Genomic DNA, 15,743 nt, shown 5'->3' with positions numbered 1-15,743 from the left:
ATGAGTGGCCTCGTCTCCGCTGCGTATTTTGAGGGAGTCTCATGCGGTTTGCCCCACCTCACCTGTAGGGGTTGCCCTGCTGTATATTTACGTGCAGCAGAGGTCTTCTTAGAATACTGAATTCTATTCATGTCTGAATAGAGACATGAAAGAGAAACAGGGTGATCAGGATTGAAAGCGCAAAGATAGCACTAGTCACTGACTAAAGTGATTCAATCAGAGTAACATCAAGGCCACATCCGGCAGTGCATGGTACTCCCTGTTGTCTCCCAACACCTTCCATCTTTGCCTGAGTGGATGTCTTTGTGCATTCTCCTGGGGGAGCTGAGGAGGAGAAAGTGGAGCACAGGTCTAATAACGTTTCTGTGACTAGGTGTGTCCAGCAAAACTTCAGCTGTTACCAAGCAACCTTCTAACACAGGTCCCCTTGGCTTGTGGAAATAAACCGAGCTCTGTGGGATTGCTTGGTGAGGTCCCTGGTGGAGGGTGTGGATAGCATCACCAACAGAGAGAACTTGTGTTGGCATGTATACAGGGTGATTTGTGTGTTGGGAAGCTGAGCTTACCACCTAATTTAACCTGTAATAAGCTGTAGACCAAAAGTGTCCTGGCTTCCTGGACTCACACAATTGGTGCCTTTCTGTGTGTCTGTGTCTGCGTGTGGGAGTGTTGTGGGTATAAGTCGAAACCTAAGTAAAAGTGGAGCCTTCGAACAGCAACACTAACTTGATGACTCTGGACATCTTTCCCCTGGCTGTACCTTGTTACTTCACACCTTGTGACTTCTTCCTTTTCTCTCCATAGTCCTTTTCTTGTTAACAGTCAATTCCTCAGTGGTACTGGTATTTAATTAGCTAGCTGCTTTTAAGAATTAGATATAGCAAGACAAGTAGGTGTTACTGAGAGCACCATCTAAAGAACCATGGTTCCTTGACATTTGTAGGGTGACTCCCTGCCCACTTAAATTGGGGTACAAGGTTCTAAATATGGCACTTCACAGAGAATTCTGGGCCCTAACCTGAATGGTAAACAAGTCTTTCTACTTGTGAGTTGCCTGGGCCTGTACCCAAAAGTCTTCATTAGCTCGGTTTTGGAATTTAGTGTTATGCTTGGATCAGCTTGTTTTATTTCACTCCAAATATTTGAAAAGTAATTCAGAAGTACATTTTAAATTTAAACTCAAGTTAAGATACCAGTCTTGGGAAGATTTGAATTAAAACTAAAAGTATACTTAATATACCTTTTGGCTGAAGGCCAAGTGGCCTAGTGTTAAAATCATTATGAGGCTGAGACCTTTTGTTTATCACCATTATAGAATAAATTTGGGGGATACGAGAAAAAATTAGTTTAGCCTCCATAGACTCAGTCATAAGGAATTGTCTTCTTAAAGCATTCTAGTAAAATGCATGTTTTGAAGATTGTTTAGTGGGAACAAAACGTATTTTTTCTCTAAATACTTTATATTCTTTATGGTATGTGGATCAAAGATGTTTTATCATGAACATACATGACTTTGGAGGGTTTTTTTCTCTTGGTGAAACTTTAAGGCAACAAGGTTGACATTTGGTTTTTAATTCATCTGCACAGGAGGTGAAAAATCCCTATTAGTACTTTTTCTAAAAATGGTTCCTAAACCTCACTTTGTTTAATCCTGTGAGTGTTACTATACCAAACAGTTCTTCAAAGAGTAGAATTAAGATATAATCCAGTTTACATTATTCTGCCTGATATTATTATTTAAATTTGTGTAAACATTTGTTGGCTCAAAAAGGAAATTATATTCTTCTTAAAGATATCTAATATACTCAAATGTTGTGTTTATGTGTTTGGTTGAATGTCTTGTGATGTGATGTCAGTGTCATTAAAGTGAAAGAAAAAAAGATTGTATTGAACAAAGAAGGATTTTGGCAGAGTTTTATTAAAACGAATTGAAACATAATTCTCATCCCTCAGTTGATTTTTTTCTTTTAACAGACCATCTAGAACTGCACATGCCACTAGCCATGTGTATTGATTTACATTTAATACTAAATAAAATGAAAACTTAAGTTCCTCAGCTGCATTTAGCACTGTCTGGAGAGTGACAGTGAAAAAAATGCCATACTATTGATCTTTTGACTACATACTTAAATTTCTTTTTACATTGTTTACATTTTTGTAAAGTTTTTGCCTTGAAATGACAAGCTGCCTATCCCTCAGAGATACTAGTAAATTCACAACTCAGGTGTTGAGCAGTGTCTGAAACCCCAAGCCCTGCCATTCTGTCCTGTTTTCATATGTATGCGAAAGATCAGCATTTTCTTAGATTTATACTTTTAGAACTGTGGTACACCTGTAGTTTTCTTTTCATTCTTTTAATTCAAAGTTAAGAGAGTATTGTTATGTTCATTAAATTCAAATAAAGAGAATCCATTTTCTGATTTACTAAACTAAGACTTCAGAACATGTATTCTATTCCAGTTTTAATACCTGCAAATGGAATAAATAACTTATATAAGGCTCAATTTGCCATAGAATTTGCCAACCTGTACCTGTATTCCAGTTCTTCATATCAATCCTGCCTTCTCTCAGATCTGTTGCATACACACACATCAACTTTATTAAATAAAAATATGTTTCTGGAAAAACCTGCATTAATTTGGAATCTCCTCAGACATATAAGCCACTTTAAAAAAAGAATGCTAAATAAACCTTGAGGACATTGTGCTAAGTGAAATAAGTCAGTCACAAAAATACAAATATTGTATGATTCTACTTGTCTAAGGCACCCAGAGTAGTCAAACTCATGGAGACAGAAAGTAGAAGGGTGATCGCTAGGGGCTGGGGAAAGGAGGGAGTGGGGACTTGTTTTCTAATGAGTATAGCTCCATTTGCAAGATGAAAGAGTTCTGGAGATTGGCTGCACCATAATGTGAATGTACTCCATACTACTCAGCTGTACACTTAAAAATGGTTAAGATGGCAAATTTTATGCTATACATATTTACTACAGTTTTAAAAAAAAGAATGTTATAAGTTATAAAGCTGGTTCTCCGACTTAAGGTTTTCTTTGAGAGTGTCTTGGCTCTTCCTGGCCCTTTGTGTTTTCATACATACGTTAAATTGGCTTGTCAGTTACCACACAAAAAACTCTTGAGATTTTTATTAGGATTGCATTGATCAGTTTGGGGAGAATTAACATCTTTACATTAGCAAGTCTTCTAATTTAGGAACATGATAAATAAATCCCTGAATTTAGTTAAGTCTTAATTTTTCTCAAAAATGTGTTCTGTGTATAATCTTATGTATCTTTTGTTAGATTTACTGCTAGATATTTGCTATTTTTGATGGTTTTATTATAAAAGACACTTTTAAAATCAATTTTATTTTGTAATTTTTTTACATATAGAAGCAGTTAATTTTTTACCACCTTTAAACATTTTAAAGCATACAATTCAGTATTGTTAAGTACATTCATATTGTTGTGCAACCAACCTCCGTAACTCTTTGGTCTTGCAAAACTAAAACTCTCAACCCATTAAACAGCAACTCCCTGTTCCTGTTAACCATCCTGCTACTTTCTGTCTCTGAATCTGACTGTTTTAGGTGCCTCATGTAAGTAGAATCATACAAGTATTTGTCTTTTTGTGACTGGCTTATTTCACTTAATATAATGTCTTCAAGGTTCATCCATGTTGTAGTATGTATCAGAACTTCCTTTTTTTTTTTTAAACATCTTGAGAACTTCCTAACTTTTTAAGGCTGAAAAACATTCCATGTGTGTATATACCACATTTTTTAAAATCCATTCATCTGTTGATGGACATTTGAGTTGCTTCCATTTTTGGCTATTGTGAATACTGCTGCTAAGAAGGTGAGTATACAAACATCTCTTGAGAGTCTGCCTTCAATTCTTTGGGGATATACCCAGAAGTGGAATTGCTGGATCATATGATAATTCTATTTTTAATTTATTAGGAACCACCATATTTTTTTCCTTAACAGGTACACCATTTTACATTCCCACCAACAGTGCACAAGGGCTCCAAAAGCAGTGGCTTTTTTTTTTTTTAATTTTTGGCTGCGTTGGATCTTTGTTGCTGTGCGCGGGCTTTCTCTAGTTGTGGCGAGTCGGGGCTACTCTTTGTTGCAGTGCGCGGGCTTCTCTTGTTGCGGAGCACAGGCTCTGGGCACGCAGGCTTCAGTAGTTGTGGCACGTGGGCTCACCAGTTGTGGCTCACCAGCTCTAGAGCTCAGGCTCAGTAGTTGTGGGGCACGGGCTTAGTTGCTTGGCGGCATGTGGGATCTTCCTGGACCAGGGCTCGAACCCATATCCCCTGCATTGGCAGGCAGATTCTTAACAAATGCTCCATCAGGGAAGTCCCTAAAAGCAGTGTTTTTTGTTGTTTTTTTTAATACTGACCATGTATCTTCAATGTTGCTATGCTTACATTATCCTAACAATTTATTTGTGAGGTCTTTGGATTTTTCCACATGTAAAATCATATCATCTGTGAATAATGACAATTTTGTCTCTCAGTGGATACATAAACTGAATACTACATGGCAGTGAAAAGTGAATGTATTATAGCTGCATGCATTAATGTGAATAATTCTTAAAACATTGAATTAAAGAAGCAAGTCACAAGAGGATACTTTATAGTATGATTCAACTTATTTAAAAGTTTAGAGACAAATAAAATTAAGTAAAATATTGTTATCATTATGAATGCATACATAGGTGGTAAAACTACAGGAAGTCAAAGTCAAGGTGGTTGTTACCACTAGGGGTGGAAGAGGAATATGATCAGGGACAGATGCATGCAGGCTTCTACGCTATGGCAGTATTCTTTTTAAATTTAGGTTATTCTTTCTACCCTGTATGTGTATTTTATAAACTTTTGTATGTGTGATATTTCACAATCAAAGTATTTTTAGGTGAAATTGAAAAACATAGGCTTGTCTCACCATATGTAGGAAAAAAATTTGCTTCTATGTATTCTATTTTCTTTTTAAAGTGTATTAAAAGAAACATTAAATAGGTAAAAATATTTCCATACTAAAACAGTTTTACCTAAAATGAATACATGAACTAGGGGTTGTCAGTTAAATTGATTTTCACACCCTTGTGAGGCTTCTGTAAATATCAGACTCTTTTCTGGGAAGTCAGAAGTAACCGCTAGGGACTTGCCTGGTGGCGCAGTGGTTAAGAATCCGCCTGCCAATGCAGGGGACATGGGTTTGAGCCCTGGTCCGGGAGGATCGCACATGCCGCGGAGCAACTAAGCCTGTGCGCCACAACTACTGAGCCTGCACTCTAGAGTCCTTGAGCCACAGCTACTGAGCCCCGTGCACTGCAGCTACTGAGCCCATGTGCTGCAACTGCTGAAGCCTGTGTGCCTAGAGCCCATGCTTCACAACAAGAGAAGCCACTACGATGAGAAGCCCGTGCACTGCAACGAAGAGTAGCCCCCACTCGCCGCAAGTAGAGAAAGCCCACTCGCAGCAACGAAGACCCAACACAGCCAATTAAAAAAACAAACTGCTAAATGGAAATGTAAATTCTTGGCTTTAAAAAGATAATTGGAAACTAATTGGCTTGGTCCCATTTGCTAATAACTTTTTTTTTTTTTTTTTTGCGGTATGCGGGCCTCTCACTGTTGTGGCCTCTCCTGTTGCGGAGCACAGGCTCCGGATGCGCAGGCTCAGCGGCCATGGCTCACGGGCCCAGCCGCTCCGTGGCATGTGGGATCTTCCCGGACCAGGGCACGAACCCGTGTCTCCTGCATCAGCAGGCGGACTCTCAACCACTGCGCCACCAGGGAAGCCCGCTAATGACTCTTTTGAGTAGATATAATGTGCCTAAGAAATTCTCAATAGATACTTGAAGTGTATGGCCAGGAATCCACATTTGACATGTATGTATTTTTGACCAAGTATAAAGGGATTTTTGCCTTCACAGCCTAATCACTGCAATGTGAGCCCATCAACTCCTTTTCCAATCATAGACTTTATTCATCATACACACACACATACACACACACACCATCACACACACCTACATGTAGTAGAACATGAAAACAGCAAAGTGTGTGATAGGGTTTTATTTTTTCAGTCCCCTCAAGTGTTATCTATCCTCCACCATCATGTAACCAAAGAGTACATTTGATGACTTATTTCATTAAAGAAAAATAACAAATGTTCTTCTGTAAATGGATAGAAAATATACTGTGATCTTTTTAAAAACTTTCATTCTTGTTATAAGATGTTTAGACTTGCTTGTGCCTCTTCTTTAAACAGAAGAATTTGAGCTTCCACTGTGTCATTGTTCCTTCCCTGTGAGGGATGAATCGAAGGTGAAGGTTCTATGCTCATTTCGAACTTGTTTTACTGTTTACACAACTCATTTTCTTTCAGGCAAACTTGCTTTCGTTAAAAAAAAAAAAAAAAGACTTTCAGATTGCAATAATCACACCCTTGTGAACCATAATAGAGCAGGTACTGTTAGCTTGTTTTGAGTATTTGGCACTGTCTCCAGGAATAGCATGAATATATTACCAAGAACTGTGTGATCGTGTATATGCTTCTCCAGAACTGAAGTAGATTCACAGTGTACCAGAAATAGTCACACATTTGATGAGTTCAGTGCACCCTATTTGCTATGTTGATGCAAATTGAGAATTCTGAGTTTTTGAAGGTAGTCCCCGAGACTTGGGTGTTCTCACCAGCCAGACAAATATTTGTAGACTATAAATACTTTTCCCCCTCTTGTACTCCATTGTACTGTAAATGAACTGCTGAACTACTTCTCTGTGCAAGGGAAGTTGCCGATGAGAACTTGATTTTGAACCAGAAGGGCCCTGGACATTAAAGGAAATGTAGTTGAAACTTTCTACAGAGAAAGCAGACCTCTTTAAGGAAGCATGGAAATAACCTTGGTATTGATTTGGTTTAACCTTTTATAAAGCTGTTTGAATTATTCTATAATTTTTTTTTAAAATTTCAGATTCAGCCCTATGAGAAGATAAAGGCCAGGGGCTTACCTGATAACATATCTTCTGTGCTGAACAAGCTGGTGGTGGTGAAACTCAATGGTGGTTTGGGAACCAGCATGGGCTGCAAAGGCCCGAAGAGTCTGATTGGTGTGAGGAATGAGAATACCTTTCTGGATCTGACCGTTCAGCAAATCGAAGTGAGTAGTAACTGTTAGCCTTTCTCACGAGCTAACAAAATCATTTTTAGTTTTTAGGGTATTGTAAATGTTACCTTATAAAATAACAGATGTGCATTTGAACTAGTCAAGGAGCTTGCTACCTTTAGTCTCTTTATTAGTGTATAGAAAAGGTTTGGTGTTCTAAGAGCAAAGCCTTAGGGTGATGTAAAAGCTTTTGATCTTTAAATAGCATTTGTGGCGCTGAAATCTCTGGATCTCTTTGGATTCTCCTTTCATCTCCCCGCCTCTCTCCCCGCTGTCTGTCTAGTGGTAGCCTTCATCACAGCTGGGATGATCTGGCTTTATTAACCCCTTTTGGGAGGCTGGGGAAAATTTCATGTATCTGGTTGGGCACCGTGGATGCTAAGAACTGTTGCTGGCGTCTCTCTTGATCATAGTCCATAAAGTCATTAATCATAGACCATAAGCTCTTCGGGGCAGTGGCCCTATGTTTTTCATCTCTTTATCCCTAGTGTCTCATACGGTGCCATCAACCACGATAATAAGAGCAGTAGCAGTGGCTAACATTCATCCAGCACTTACTGTACACCAAGTGTTATTCTGAGCTCTTTACGTGAATTGACTCATTTGTTCCTCTCCACAACTCTGTGAGATAAGCACTATTATCATCCCCATTTTACAGATGAGGAAACCAAGACTCAGGTTGATTTACTTGCCCAAGGTTCCCTAGCTAGTTAGTAAGTGCAGAATCAAACTCTGAACATAGGACAGTCTGACTTCTAATATCCTATTTTCTTCTCATTCTGTTGCCTCTTAGCTCTTTCTAGAGATGGAAAAGATTTCAGTTGGGGTAAAATTACAATTCTTAACATGAATCCTGAGAATAGGGAGACATGTCTTTGTAACATTTGTACTTTCATCTCCACTGTGCTTTGGACACAGAGTAAATGCTTAGCCTGTGTTTGCCCATCCAGCAAGGCCATAGGGCATTGTGGCTGGGCACACAGCTGCAGAGTCAGACTGCGGGGGTGAGGGGGGTGGTGTCCTTGTTCTGCCACTGACCTGCCACCTCTCTGGGCCTCAGTTTAGCCATCCATAAAATGCAGACAGTAGTTTCTGTCTCATAGGGTTGTGACTTAATGAGCAAGTACATGGTGAATTGATAGCAAAATGTCTTATGCTAAATAGTTATATTTTATTGCAAATCTATATATTTTACAACTTATAGATGATGTTTTGGACATCTTGTGATTAACCACGGAGAGTTAATTTTACACTTTGAAGCAAAAGAAAAGTAAGTCTGGGTAGTCTGATTGTCGTTTTCTTCCCTAGCATTTGAACAAAACCTACAATACAGATGTTCCTCTTGTTCTAATGAACTCTTTTAACACGGATGAAGATACAAAAAAAATACTACAGAAGTATAATCACTGTCGTGTGAAAATCTACACTTTTAATCAAAGCAGGTACAAGGAGTAAAAAAATTAACTCTGGGGGATGTTATTCCTGGGAAAGAAGGACTTCTTTGTTTTGTTTAAACAGCAGCCTCAAGATGTACAAGTGCCAAAGACTGTCTGCAAGTGTTTAATGCCTTTAAAGGCTGAACATTTGTTAATAGATATGTGATAGTTGCAATCACTCTGGTTATGTAACTTGGACTTCTTAAAAGAGAATCTGCCTGAGATTCTGGTTCTGCCAGTGGTAGGAAGCAGACATCCCTGAGTACTAACCTCCTGTTGATTTTCTGGGAAAGTACTATCCCGCTGTTGATTTTCTGAATATATCTGTTGGTAAGAATGGACACCATTTCCCAAATAGGTTTTCAGGGAAAAGAACAATCCCACCACCAAATAAGTTTGAGAAAATTTACTTAATATGTCTCTCCTCTCTTAAGAAGTCATGAAACATATTAATGTCTTAAAAATATGGGGTGTCCTCCCATCTGCATGACCATGGAATACTTTTTTTTTTGCAGCAAATATTACTATCTAGGAAGCTGATTTTTTGGGTCAACACAGATAATGAGAGATTTTCTTAAATGGATTCACTTACGATTAAATTACTACTGACAGACTGAAAGGGAGGGAAGTTTTATTTAACTTTAAATGCATTATTTTACTTGAAGGTCTGGAATGCTCTAAAGAGCTGATACTGAAAAAGAACGTTTTCTTTTTAAGGTACCCGAGGATTAATAAAGAATCTTTACTACCTGTAGCAAAGAATGTATCGTTCTCAGGGGAAAATACAGAAGCCTGGTACCCTCCGGGTCATGGAGATATTTACGCCAGTTTCTACAACTCTGGTTTGCTCGATACCTTTATAGGAGAAGGCAAAGAGTATATTTTTGTGTCCAACATAGATAATTTGGGTGCCACCGTGGATCTTTATATTCTTAATCATCTAATGAACCCACCCAATGGAAAACCTTGTGAATTTGTCATGGAAGTCACAAATAAAACACGTGCAGATGTAAAGGTAAATACTGAGAGGAAGCAGTTTGGGGATTCACATCTTCACATTTCATAGTTCAAACTTTTTATCGGAAAGTTTCTGTTTAGAAACTTGATAACATCATTGTAAGCCAAAGTGGGATAGTACTCTAGAGTACCCTAAGTTCCATCTGATATAAGTGTGTATATAAATCCAGGTTTAATAGTAGTAAGATCATCTTTACTTTTTGAATAATCTGTATGGGCAATTTTAACTGAAAACAATTCCACATATATTTATAGGATAATCTGAAACATATGTGAAAACACTTTCAGTAACTTTGTTCAAACCATTAATATTCTTCTAGTTTGGTGCTTAAGTGTTTTTTATTTAATTATTCCTTTAATGAAAATTTATTTCTATAATATGTATTTCTCTATATTTTTTATCACTGTAATATCTGTTGTAAAAAAAAAAAAAAAGCAGTTTGATACAAAGCAAAAATCTGTTTTTTTCACTTTGCATGTCTAATGGTGATGACACTTGGCCTTTGATGGAATGGTACACAAGGTTTTCTCCTCACCCTCAGGGAGTAAGAAAAGTGGGCAATGTGTGAATACTACTATGGTTGGTCCCGGGGCTGGGTTCTATGCCTCTTGCAAATGACCCCTTCACACGAGTAGACATCCCTTCCCTCTTCCCACACTGCCATGGCCTCTAGGCTAAGGCCACTCAGAGGTACCTTCCCCTCCACTTGAGCCTGTCTTGACTTTACTCCCCTTACCTTAGAGGTAGTCAGAGCAGGGTTGTGAGGTGGTAGGATCGGTTGTTTGGTAGTGGTTGGTGGTTTGAGAATAAGAGGAATGTCTGTTCTTGTAGGAGATCTTTGGAAAGTGAGGCAGACTCTGATGTACTCCCAGGGCTTTTATTGTGGACAAGAGGGCGTGTATACAGTATAAGATGACAGACAACCTGAATTATTTTCTTTGGTTCTACTTTAATACATGTGTTGCTTTGTATCACAGATCAAATCACTGCCAATGCTTTTTATTTCTGGGGGATTTTGTCACGAGTGTCTTTTCTGTATCGTTCGTAGACTGTAAACAATGTAGTATGGCTGTAATTGGGAGAGATGTGGAGGCACTCACTCTTCTCTGCCTTTCTAGGGTGGGACACTCACTCAGTATGAAGGAAAATTGAGACTGGTGGAAATTGCTCAAGTGCCAAAAGCACATGTTGATGAGTTCAAATCTGTATCAAAATTCAAAATATTTAATACAAACAACCTATGGATCTCTCTTACAGCAGTTAAAAGACTGCAGGAGCAGAATGCTATTGACATGGAAATCATTGTAAATCCAAAGGTAAGCCAGAGTTGCAGGCCATCAGACTCCCTGGTTCTGATCACAGCATGCTACACACAGACCCCCTGCCCACTCCCTATGGCCCATCTATCCCATGGGTCATTGCTTTTCACCTAGTTAGTTTCTTCAGTTCCTGGCCCTGTCTTTCAGAGTCGACACCCATCCCTTTAGTGTGCCAGACGAGCCATGGTGCCCTTACTTGACCCTGGGCTGTGGCAGTGGCAAGAGCACTGGACCCAAGAGTTAAGGGCCCACCTCAGTCCTGTTGCTCTGGTACTGATAGGCCTTTCGGTCACAGGCATCTGTGTGGGTTTTCTGAACCTTTGGTTCTTTCTCATAAAATAGAAATGTTACTGAGAAGAGTTATGAAGCTGAAAAAGATCACATATATATAAGCACCTGGTGTACGGTAGGGGCTTGAGAAATGTCAGTTCTCAAAATTCTGTTTTCTTCAATGGATCTCTGAAACCACTCCCCAAGTATTAACTAGCCCATGTGGAACTAAGTTGCTGAAATCTCTGTTTCTCTCTCCTGCTCCCTTTCTTACAGACTTTGGATGGAGGCCTGAATGTCATTCAGTTGGAAACTGCAGTAGGGGCTGCCATTAAAAGTTTTGAGAACTCTCTAGGTATTAATGTTCCTAGGAGCCGTTTTCTGCCTGTCAAAACCACATCAGATCTCTTGCTTGTGATGTCAAACCTCTATAGCCTTAATGCAGGATCTCTGACAATGAGTGAAAAGCGGGAATTTCCTACAGTGCCCTTGGTTAAATTAGGCAGTTCTTTTACAAAGGTACGTAATTATAAAGATGATATACATGTAGATTTGTATTTCTTAAATGTGTAATTATAAAGATACGATACACGTGTGAATTGGAATCTAATTACAGTCTTTGCTGCTGATCTATTATATTCCTCCATCTCTATTGTCTTTTAAAGGGAATCAATCATAGAAGGTGAAAATGTAACTCATTTTTTAACCAACTGCTATAGAGTAGAAAAGAATGTTTACATTTTAAGACATTTTATCTTATGTCTCGTTTAAGACCATTACTGTTTTCATCAGTGAGAGAATGTTAATTCTAGTTTCACAAAATGTATTGAGCCTCTACCATGTGTAAGGCAGTGTTCTAGGTGCCAGGTATTTAGCAGTAAATGAAACAGACTAAAATCTTTGCCTTCCTGGATATTCTAGTGGGGAAGGATGATAATAAGCAAGTAAGACAAATGTATAGTACGTTGAATGATGGAAAATGCTAAATAAAGCAGGAGTAGGGAATGTGTGGGTGTGGCAGTGGTGGTGTCATTTTACATTGGGTGGCCAGAGGGCCTCACTGAGAAATTGAGTACACCATGCAGGTATCTGGGGCAAAAAAGCATTCTAGGCAGGAGGAATAGCAAGTATAGTAAAACTGACCCTAACATGATAAGTGGAAACCAAAAAATTTAATCACATAAAATGCTGTGAGGTTAATGAAGTGACAGGGTGAGCTTTTGTGGCTGGCCTATAGAGTCCTGCTATGCAAGTCTATTCTAGTCCTGGTTGTGGTTTAGTGTCACCTCGTGTGGATGTGTGTACTTGCCCTTATATGTTTGGGGCTATCATTCTGGGTCTTGTGGCTGGGCTGTAATTTCCAAGATAGCATCAGGCATTTTAGAAGTCTCCCTGGTCTTTCGTGCCTCCCTCATCTGCCGGGTTGGGCTGGGAAAATCCTGGTGCTACAAGGACCCACCATCTGCCCACATCCTGAGGTAAGATTCCTAATCATTTTCCACCTAATCTCATCTTCCCTTCCTACTCTTTCTAGCCTCTTCCATACCCTGCAGGAGATAAGAACTTTAGCTGCCTCAATTTGAGAACAGGGGCTGAGTGGGCAGTGGCTACTTGCTCTGAGGAAGAACATGTCTTAAGGACACTAGAGCACAGTGAGCAAGTGAGGGATGGGGGTGGGAGATAGTTGGTCAGAGAGATGACAGGCCAGATTGTGTAGAACCTTGTAATTGAATATTGGGATTGTGGCTTTTTTTTTTTTTTCTGGGGGATGAGAAGCCATTGGAGGTTGTGAGCTGAGGGGTCAAGCTGACCAATCTGGTGGGCAAGGGTAGAATCAGGGAAACCAGGGATAGGCTGTTGCTGGAATCGTGGCTTGGACCAGGGGTTTTTGCAGGGGAAATAGTGAAAAAATGTTGACATTATATTTTGAAAGTTGTACCTACAACTTGCTGTTGGACTAGGTAGGAGGGTGAGAGAGAGAGAGAACGGTAAGGATGGCTCTGAGGTTTTTGGCCTGTGCAACTGGCAACATGGAATTGCCATTTACTGAGACACAGGAAGGCTTGGGTAGAGTAGGTTTAGGGGGAGCAGAATGAGGAGTTAAATTTTGGAGATACTGTACTTGGACCTTCAAATGGAGAAGCTGAATGTATGAGTGTGGAGGAGAGATCTATAAAAGAGGTAAATTTGAGGGTTGACACTTCATAGCTGGTAATTAAAGCCATGAGATAAGAACCACCTACGGAGTGAAAGGGGGGTGGGAAGTCTAAGAACTGAGCCTTGCGGGACTGGAAGGTTTAGAGGGTGGGGATGAGGTGGAGGAAGCAGCAAAGATGACTGAGGAGTTGCAGATGAAGAACTGGGCAGGAAATCATGAATGTGTGTGGCCTGAAAGCCAAATGAAGAAAATGGTTCAAGAAAAGGGGCTAATCATTTGCAGTCGAGTGCTGCTGCCGATTCAAGTAAGAGGAATGAGAACTTACCATTAGAAGAGTTGAGAGGTTCTGGAGCCTGACTGGAATGGATTTAAAAGAGAATAGAAGAGAAATTGGAGATATGAGTGTAGAAAACTTATTCAAGAGTTTTGCTTTAAAGAAAAACAAAAATGGAGCTATAGGTAGAAAGGGATGTAAGATTTTACAGGGTTTTTTTTTAAATTGAGAGAATTTATAGCATGTCTTATACATTGATGGGAGTTGATACAATCAAGAGGGAAGGAACATTGAAGAGGGAGAAGGAATTGCTGGACAGTATCCTCGGGCAGTAGCCATAAGAAGAGTTAGCCTTAAGTTGGAATAGAAATAGTCCAACCCCAGTACTAGGAGGGACACAGTAATGGGCTAGAGGGCAAGTGGGTGGTGGTGGTAGAAGCCAGTGGAAGTTTTCCTGTTGCTTCTGTTTTTCTCAGCAAAATAGGAAACAAGGCCATATAGGACTATTTCTAGTGCCGGTAATCTAAGGAAATAATAAGAGGCAAAGATAGTGATCATTTATAATGATAATTTGTGCTGTTGCTCTTCCTGAACTATATTCCTTCTTCTGAATCCTACCCATCCCATAAAACCCAGCTCCAGTCTAGCTTGCTTCGAACCATGATGATCTCTCTCTTTTTTCCAACTAACTCCAGATTATGTGAACCACTCGTCTGGCTCTTAGCGTGTTGGTTGTTTATCTTTTTATTTAATTACTGTTTTTTTAAATGTCTGATCTACTCAGCTGTAGTGTAAATTGCTTGATTGTAGGGACAATGTTCATATCTCCTGGTCTCTCCTGCACAGGATATATAAATTCTCACTGCACGCACAGTGAGTGCTTAATAAACAGGGTTCCTCCCGTAGAAGGCCTGAGCTTGGACATAAATAGAATGTTTTACAGTTCAAGCAAACTGTCTTGTTAATTTAATCCCTGTTTTTCTGTTAACCCATTTTTGAAACAATTTTTACGTTTACATTTTTCCTTCAGGTTCAGGATTATCTAAGGAGATTTGAAAGTATACCAGATATGCTTGAATTGGATCACCTCACAGTTTCAGGAGATGTAACATTTGGCAAGAATGTTTCATTAAAGGTGTGTGGTTATGATGAAAATTACAGTTCTTATAGCTTTACAAGACAGGTTTCATTTTCTAGTCCTAAATTTACCTTTAAGGAATACTTCCTAGGTTGTACCAGATTGTTTATAAGATATGCATTTTAAAAATGAAATAGCTTACTACAATATTTAGTATTAATACTGTTTTCCATAAATATACAACATAGTTAAAATATAATTGTTGTGTATAGGCATTTTGTGGAGTATAGCATTCAAATGGAAAGCAAACACTATTAAATAATTAAATTGGTACTATTTTATTGAAATATGACAATATTTAAAATAGAATCACTGATAAATTAGCATTAGTTAACTAAAAGATGACTATTTGAATCTGAGTGAAAGTAGAAAATAATGACAGCTTCATTTATACTGATTATAATCTAGTCTTGTTAATCTGTTGTTATCAGTATGATGTTCATTCACATTACTGTAGTGTTTGGGTACTTTGATGAATATCATTCCAGCCTAGCATAAGAAATAGGAAGGACTATGGGTATGAGTATTAAAGCTCAGAACCAAAGATTCAACAGTTTTTTCCTAATCAAATATTTTTTAAAAATTCCATACCTAGATTTCAGGTGTTCTTCCTATTAAAGCTACTTATAGATCTTGGAAAAAAAACAAAACAACATATATATAATTATTGCTGATACTGCTTCATCTAAACAGTTTTACTTAAGACATGAAATATAAATCATTGAACTGTTCTCAAAAAAACCCAAAAAACCCACACCTGTATGTAAATATAAACCAAGCACCTTTCAGTTTACGAAGGTAGATAATGCTGGTGGCCTTGCAAGTAGTTCTTGGAAAGGGCCCGCTATTCTGTGGCGCTGGCCTGCTTCCCACTGCTAGATTCCTTGACTCCTTATCAGAGATGGTACCACAGCTACCGCCAGTATTGTGACAGGACACATTACAGTTTTCCT

At 38.9% G+C, this 15,743-nt stretch overlaps 2 protein-coding genes across 13 annotated transcripts in view; one reads left to right on the top strand and one right to left on the bottom strand.

The window, feature by feature from the left end:
- The window catches only part of UGP2 (UDP-glucose pyrophosphorylase 2), a 55,225-nt gene that overhangs the window by 38,888 nt on the left and 594 nt on the right, over positions 1-15,743 (top strand). For all 6 annotated transcript variants that reach the window (XM_024753055.1, XM_024753050.1, XM_024753051.1 and 3 more), the window contains 6 exons: positions 6,986-7,171; positions 8,486-8,619; positions 9,331-9,628; positions 10,750-10,947; positions 11,497-11,739; positions 14,683-14,787. In XM_024753055.1, the coding sequence (XP_024608823.1) occupies positions 6,986-7,171; positions 8,486-8,619; positions 9,331-9,628; positions 10,750-10,947; positions 11,497-11,739; positions 14,683-14,787 (1,164 nt within the window). The remainder of the gene's footprint in view (positions 1-6,985; positions 7,172-8,485; positions 8,620-9,330; positions 9,629-10,749; positions 10,948-11,496; positions 11,740-14,682; positions 14,788-15,743) is intronic.
- The window catches only part of VPS54 (VPS54 subunit of GARP complex), a 132,782-nt gene continuing 122,754 nt past the window's right edge, over positions 5,716-15,743 (bottom strand). For 6 of the 7 annotated variants that reach the window (XR_003004234.1, XR_003004236.1, XR_003004238.1 and 3 more), the window contains one exon: positions 5,716-6,839. The gene's annotated coding sequence lies outside the window, so the exon portion shown is untranslated. The remainder of the gene's footprint in view (positions 6,840-15,743) is intronic. The other variant, XR_003004237.1, reaches the window with a different exon arrangement.

The sequence above is a fragment of the Neophocaena asiaeorientalis genome, unplaced genomic scaffold, assembly GCF_003031525.2.
Source record: "Neophocaena asiaeorientalis asiaeorientalis breed wild unplaced genomic scaffold, Neophocaena_asiaeorientalis_V1.1 scaffold100, whole genome shotgun sequence".
NCBI lineage: Eukaryota > Metazoa > Chordata > Mammalia > Artiodactyla > Phocoenidae > Neophocaena > Neophocaena asiaeorientalis.
Note: the sequence above shows the minus strand (reverse complement) of the source record. Positions and strands in the feature narration are given on the sequence as shown.